Source organism: Haliaeetus albicilla, chromosome Z (assembly GCF_947461875.1).
Source record: "Haliaeetus albicilla chromosome Z, bHalAlb1.1, whole genome shotgun sequence".
NCBI classification, from domain to species: Eukaryota; Metazoa; Chordata; class Aves; order Accipitriformes; family Accipitridae; genus Haliaeetus; species Haliaeetus albicilla.
In genome coordinates this window covers 11,593,488-11,601,116 of record NC_091516.1, presented here as the reverse complement: position 1 = coordinate 11,601,116, position 7,629 = coordinate 11,593,488, and the positions used below count along the sequence as shown (strand labels likewise).

Here is a 7,629-nt window from a genome sequence, read left to right as displayed (position 1 = left end):
GAGGGAAAACAGAGAAAACAATGCAACAGTAAAACGTGAACAAAAATACCCCCCCTGCCGGGCAGCTGTGCAGAGCTACCAGCAATGGAACAGTAAAGACACATGTACTTTAATAGACACTGCTCCTCTGCAAGAAGTGGAAAGTTGAAAATCAGGGGAGCAGAAGTCCTGCTCCTTCTGCCAAAAGGATTTTTCTTCATCAAAGAAACCACTGGATACTAAGGTGTTCTGCTCCATCTCCCCCATCTGGTTCACTGCATCCATTTTATCTTCTGAGAAAAAAGAATAAAGGGAGATTTTATGATATTCAAGGGGTAGAGATTTCAAAACTGAAGAAAACATTGCCCTTACACATGCTCCAGGAATTTGTTAAGGCTGAAACTTCAGCACAAATTAAAAACACAATAAAGATTGGCTATTTTGAGAAGGTACTAAAAAAACATACTGCCCTATTGTAATGAATGATGACATGTTTTGGAGGAAAGATTTAAACATCATGTTATAGCCTACTGCTGTTGTTAGCTACCATCACTCCCTGCCTACCTACCCACCAGCACAGCAGTGGTTCCAGCCACTGCCTGAGATGAGATACCAGCTATGCAGATATACTCCATCCTCCACATACCTCCTCCATCTCCAGACTCAACTGCATTTCCTCATGCAAAATCCTTGGCCAGCATGTGCCTTAAGGGGTGCAATGAGTTGGCCCCAGAGAAAAAAAAAACAAACCAAAAACAACCAACAAACAACTGCCCGCCTCTGAGTAGAGCAGAGATGTGCCTTAAGTTACAGGAGTGAAAGCAGTTCAAGGAAAAATGCTAACGCAACAGCGTTTCATGCTGAATTTTTATTTCAATGTTATGCAACTGCATAAGTATAAATAATCGTGTTCAGTATACAACAATTATGACATCCATTAAGGAGTTTCTTAGAGAAAATAAGACTGCAAACACTTTATTGCACAAACCCTAATAATTTTTTTTCTTTCCTTTTTCTTTTTTGTAAGCTGAGGAATCTACAGCAGGAAGTCTACAAAAGAACACATCAGATCTACAATCACATAAAGACTGACCAAGCAGAACACAGGCAGGAGGATCTCTAACAGCTCACTGATAAGGTACACACCAACAAACAGGTACTACATAAACACAAGCTTAAGCGCTATTACACTTCCAAAATGCAAAGAACTTATTTATTAGAAGTGATAATGAATTATACAAAATATACATAAAGGTATACTGTAAACAAATAAGCTAGGTGTGCTTTAAAGGAAACAAGAGGATAGTTGAAAAAACACAGAAGACTGTAAACTAGGAAATACTTCCCAGACAGAAATGTTATTTCGAAGTGCATTAGCATTCATTTGTAGTAACTGCCAAAGCACAGATGAACTGTAAATGTCGAGACCATTTATCTGTAGAGCTGCTCAAAAAATATTACCCATTGCTCACTAGCTCCTCTGCAAACCCATCAAAGGCAGTATGAATGTTATAGTGCCACATGAAAAATCAGAAGGACTTGTTTGTGATATTATCTTTCCATGACAGGTCTGCTGTAATCCAACTCAACTAATCAGTATAATAAAGTTTTCACCAGAGGGAACTTAATTCTGCACACTGTCAGTTGCCATACAAACCTCCAAGTCAAGATTACACTGTGCTTTTATGAACAATTTTCTAGCTTTTGAGACAGAAAGACAATCCGTAAGACCTGATGAAACAAGTATGGGCCTAGCTCTACTGTGGGTACATATAACAGAAATAGGCAAAACCCCCATTCTATTGATCCCAATCATTAAAAAACACACATCTGCAAGGGTACTTTGTAGTACTTCTGTATATGTTTCAAATTTTACCTTTCATCCTTCAAAACAAACTAAATACCTCCACACTAAAATGATTGAAGTCTACATGTTCCACAGTATATAAAATTTAAATAAGGCTTAGCAAAAGTAAAAACACAGTCACATTCTAGCACCAAATAGCTCCAACAGGTTCCTTTGTTACAAAATGCTTCTTTTATAATTACAGTATTTACTTTTTTTTTGCATACAAATAAAGATTATGTTATGAAATGTACGGAGCTACTCAATGCATTTAGAAATGAATGTGAAACCCAGAATTACTTGCTAAAAACAGCAAGTTAAGTCTACAACATAAGGCCCCAGCTACGTATTAAAATGTATTGGATGTCCTGAACTTTTCTGAAGATATGATACTGAAACTGCTTTTTTCCCTTTTCCCCTTACTTGTCATAATGTAGGAAAAAAGCTACAGCTGTATGAAGCTAATGATGCAGACCTATATGCCATGATAATATGTATTCTCTATATGTATTAAAAAACAGGGATGAACGTACTAGTACTGCAAGTCATGTGCTTATACTTGTGCCTCACACTGTAAGGGTCCAAATTTAAAAAAGCTCAAGGAACTCAAGAGAGGACTGCAGCAAAAACTAGAGCACATGGCATGTGCTTCAGAGTCTCAGCCTTTTCTGAGGTGAAGGTCACAGAACACACTCCCGATAGACAAGGCAAGAACCACCATTTCACCAGAGAACACGAGTCTTGCTGGGACACCCTGATAACCAACTGGTCCTCCCATAGCTTTAATGATACCTACTCTAAGAGGCTTTGTGCAGTAGGGAGATGCAGTTAGGTCTTCTGTTAGATCTGGTGAAGCAGTCAGCCACGTACAGTACTATCAAAACTGGATTATTAAAAATACATGTAAAAAGTCACAATAAGTCACTGTATTTATTCTGTACTAGTATTTTTTTAACCTCTAGCTAGGATTTTTAGTAAGTAAAAATGCGGCCTGTTTTTGTTTTCCAGTCAGACCAATGCTTGTGCATGTCCACAGCAGGTCTGAGTTTTAATAATTCAGTTTCATATTTGAGTATGGCAAATAAGTGGCAAAGCAACTGTCTTAAAAAAGGGGAGAGTAAACAATGCAATCAGCAGCAAAGTATATATGCTACATTCAAACCCCAAACACATCGCTAGGTATTTACAGAGGAAATATTTTCTTCAACAGCTCTCAGCTATAAAGGTATTTTTGTACAAATACTATATGGTAACAGTTTTACCGGTTACAATTGGGAAGGCATTTTGAAAAAAAGTCCTCTCTTTATATATCCCCGGTCCTCTTTCTTTAGAGACATGAAAGCTTTGCCGCACAAAGACACGACACAGTGCTGGTTTAAAGGCAGTCTAATATATTGACATTGTTTCAGCTAGTCTTGAATTCACACCTGCCAGGTCTTACAGTTAACAGGATTTTTTGTGAGGACTGCTCCGCAAAGTTTCCTTTCCTCGCCGCTGCCGAGCTGAGTCTTTGTCGTCAGAAAGTGCGTTAGGGCGGTCGGGTGTGGTTGCTGACCTGGTTAAATCTTTACCTACATTCTGTTTTCTTGAAGCAGACTGCTGAGCCTGAAAGGCATCTTTTCCCTTTACATCCACAGTGTTAACAAAAAAAGACTTTTCTTGATTTCCAGGTTTCCCCCCAAGGTTTGAAGCAGGGTGGTGGGCTTCTACTACAACAGCAGCACTGTGCAAGGCCATCAGTGAAACACTTTTAGTCATTTCTGCCTTACCGCTCCCTGCAGAAGAGGTGCTTTTCTTATTTACTTCCTTGCAGGTTGCGGGAAGCTCAGGTGAGCCTGCTTTAACCTTTGCTGAAGGTGCATCACTCTTTGCAGAAGACAAAACAGATACTTCTTGTCTACATTCAGAGAAATTGGCTGAACAAGTCAGTGACTTTCCTGGTGTTGCAGCCACACGACAAAAACTCTGCCCACTGGCAGCTGACAAATGTTTTATTGCAGTCTGCTTGTTTGCATCCTCTGGCTGTTTTTGATTAACTTGTCCTTTCCCTTTTGAATCTTGAGAGCTTTTGCTACTTGTAGTTGCTTTTTCTGCTCCTTTCCCTCTGGCATCACAGCTTGCAAGGCAAAGGGTACGCTCTACTTTCCCACTGTCAAGCTGAACATAAAGTGCGTCAGTGCATATTTTTCCTTCTGGTCTTTTGTCTGCAGAGATCGTCTCATTACTAGGATTTCTGTCTGCCTGTTTGCTCAGCAAGAGACAGTCTTTCACAGTGGAAAACTTTGGAGACATGGTTTGTTTTTCACTGAGGTGAAGTTGCTTTAGATCAGCAGATTCCCTGAAGCCTGCTGGTTCTTGTCTCTGCACCTGCTTAGAACTCACTGAGCCTGCTGGTACTGGGCTGACAGCAGAGGATTTGGGTTTGGTGTCAGGAGTGATGCTGCTCATTTGGAGGGTGGCTACTGAGCCATGCTCCAAACTCACAGGCCTTTCGGCCTGCACATGTTCATTGCTCATTTTTCTCAATGACCCTGAAACAGAGGAAAACGGATCTAGCACATTTTTACTGGCATGTTTCCCATCTTTCCGGGAGCTGGTAGACACCTGAATAGTAGTTTCTTTTTCTTTTACGGTTGGAGTGCATGTTTTTTGTGATGTCTGCTTATCCAAGTACTTAGACTTAGAGGAACTCATATCAGAGGCTGGCCTGTTTTTATTACTGCTGCTTTCCACATAGGTGGCAGCAGGCTTCACATGTTCTTGAACACCTACATGAACATCTACAGCACAGTTTCTGCTTACAGTGTCTCTCACAGCAGGGGAGCCTGAAGCATTAAGTTGCTGCCAAGGAACTTGGCTGGACTGCTCTTTCTCAGTAGTTTGAAGCCTTACGTCAGTGAACTGTTTCTGATCTTTCTTTCCTAAATCTTTGGCATTGTCCTTCTGCACACAGGAAACTGGTGTAGACTTCTCACTTTTAGGATCACAATCTACTGGTTGCATGGGCCGTTTGCATAGAAGAGCTTCACTCTTTGACTCTGCGATAACTTTCTTAGACTCACTGAGAACTTTCTGCTTGGTTATGTCCCTTTCCACAAAACTACTAGCAACACTGCTGTCATCTTTGCCTAGCTGTTTCAGTGATTCTCTGCCATCCTTAGGTTGTGTCTTGAGGCCAGGTGCCTGCATTTTTCCTTGCACCAGAGGTGGAATGGCAAAATCAGCACAATTTTTTTCATTGCTTTTGGAGTAGCTCTTTATCAGGACATCCGAGACAGACACCTTCAGAGATGACTCCCTGATCACCTCCACCTTTGCAGGGACAGGCTCACAACTTCTCTGAGCTACTGGCTGTTTGGCAGGCAACTCTTTTTGTATTTGCTTCTCTTTTCCTACAGCTTTTTCAGGAGTGCTTTGGACAGCAGAAAGTTTGGAGCATGTTTGAGTAGTTTTGACACTCTGACTCTGAATAACACAAGACTTTGCCTCCACTGAATTGTCCTTCTGTTTTGAAGGGGAAGTGTCCTTCTTTTGAACAGGTTCGATAACAGAAATACTGCCTTTAGTAGCTGGACTAGAAACCTTTTTCTCTGTCATTACTTCTGCAGCCACAGGAATGACTGGTGGATTTGGAGAACTCTTGCTTCTCTGCAGAACCTGAGGCTCCAATATGTTGCCTTTGCCAGATTTTGAATAGCTTAACAACTGCTCTTTCTGACAGGGCAGCTCTGCCTTCCCACCACTCCCTTGTGGTGCTGGGAGTTTAGGAGATCCCCCATCACTGCTGGTGCTCTGTCCTTCTGGCAGCACGCACAAAGGCAGTTCAGTCTTTGAAGCCTGTGGTCCAGAAAGTAAGGCAATGTCTAGTGTGCCTTCTATTGGCTTCAAACAGGAAACAGACCTCCCATCAAGTTTATATTCTGATGGACTTTTTCTGACAGGAGCCTCAGTGGAAATAAGGGCTGATTTTTCCACACTTATGTCCGCTCGGCCATTCAAGGTCTTGAGAGGAACAAAAGAAACTGAGCTGATCTGAGCAGCATGTGCACTGCCAATAAATGCTCTACCATCAGCACCTGCAGTGGAGTCCTGCTGTACGTTTATGGGTCTGCCTGTATTAAGTTGAAGGGATTCATGAACATTTGATGTCAATTTGGGTTTTAGCACTGGACAGACACTGTCATCTTTTTCTTCAATGGACATTTTCTTTCTAAGGTAATCAATATTTGCAAGTTTACAGTCTAATCTTTCAAATTTGACAAATTCTTTTGTTGGTACATTTTTATCTGTGTTTTCTCCCTTTCCACTTAGCATCCTCTCAGAGGACTGAGGTAGCACATCTTGCAGTGTACATGGAGGGGAAATTCTTTTGAACTCATAAGAAATATGATTGGGTTCGTTAGGTGGATGTGCATGACACATCTGTGCATCTAAAGCAACACCATCATTTGATCGCAAGTTTGCATTCTTTTGAAGGGTGTCTTTCAGTATGCCACCAGCTGACTGGGTCTCCAAAGCCACAATTTTTGTTTCAAACTGATTTGATCTTTCCAATACCTTCTGGAATGCTTTTTTGTCTCTTTCTTCCAATCTTAAAGTATTGGGATTTTCTGGTTCACTGCTAGGTTCATGTATAGCAGCATTTGCTTTTTCAGAAAAATCTTGCTTTTTCATAACTATCTTGACCTTCAGCTTCTCTCTGTCTAGCTCATCGATAGATTCTTGCCTACCTAATTTTCGGGAGATGGGTCGTTTCAAGCAGCCCTGCTCTACAGGCCTGACTCGTGTGAGTGATGGCATGTCACATACATTCTCCTCCAAGCTCTGAAGAGTTACTTCCCTTTGGGACAACTCTCTGTTCACTTCTTCTTGGGTCACTTCGAGACTGTGTTTTCGTGAACATAAGTGTTTCTTATCACTGCCATAAGAGGGTGCAAGTTTCTCTTCAGACTGGACTCTCTTCAACAGTGGGGATCTTGGTGGCTCTGCACTCTTTGGCCTAACAATATGCCTTACGATAGTTGGAGGGGAGTGCATTTTGCTAGGAAAAGATTGAGCTATTTTTGTATTTCCAATCGAATGTCCTAGCAATGGTGATGGAGATCGCTGAGGGGATGTTGGCTGGGGTGTTGGAGAAGGTGTCCGTGCAAGAGGAGAGAGAGGAATGCTGCCAGCTGATTTGCGTCTTCCTGATCTGTATCTTTGCCCACCAAGCTTTGGACCCAAGCCATGAAGAGTGCTGGGTCTTATGTGTCCTGAACCAGCTGGAGAATTGGGAGCACTTGAACTAGGAGAGCTACTCTGGGAAGAGTTAGTACCTACAAAAAGAACACACAAACATAAAATTAGCAAGATTTTTTTAATCTTGTCTAAATGCTCAGTGAGACACAGAACTTTCACTGGTCCAGAAGGCCTGCGTGCTGCCAGCTGCCACAATGTTCCAAAATTTGGAAGTTTTTGAGTGACTGGGCTGTAAACCCCTCACCATTCCAATTACATTGCTATTTCTCTCCTTCCCCCTCTGTTCCTTCATCCCCTTTGAGTTATCACTTACTTCTATTTAAAGAGAATAGCTAATGCTTTCTGCCACTTCAAAGCATTGATCAAGGCTTTCCAAATAATTTACCTTTGCCAAGGGATTGTACAACAGCAGTTGCTTTCAGTACATGCTAAAATCATGACAGAAGACAGGAAAAAGGGACAGGCTTTTAGGAGCCAGAAAGATGCATATTTCAGCACCCAGCCAATCTTTTCAGCAATAAATCCGCATTCATGAGTGCCCATGCTAGTTCCATTATGTAGCA

General features: G+C 41.6%; 1 protein-coding gene across 11 annotated transcripts in view; it reads right to left on the bottom strand.

Annotated features, from left to right (window-relative positions):
- Positions 1-832: 832 nt before the first annotated feature.
- MAST4 (microtubule associated serine/threonine kinase family member 4) overlaps positions 833-7,629 on the bottom strand; it is a 307,197-nt gene continuing 300,400 nt past the window's right edge. For all 11 annotated transcript variants that reach the window (XM_069776435.1, XM_069776436.1, XM_069776437.1 and 8 more), the window contains one exon: positions 833-7,143. In XM_069776435.1, the coding sequence (XP_069632536.1) occupies positions 3,269-7,143 (3,875 nt within the window). In that variant the 3' untranslated portion in view covers positions 833-3,268. The remainder of the gene's footprint in view (positions 7,144-7,629) is intronic.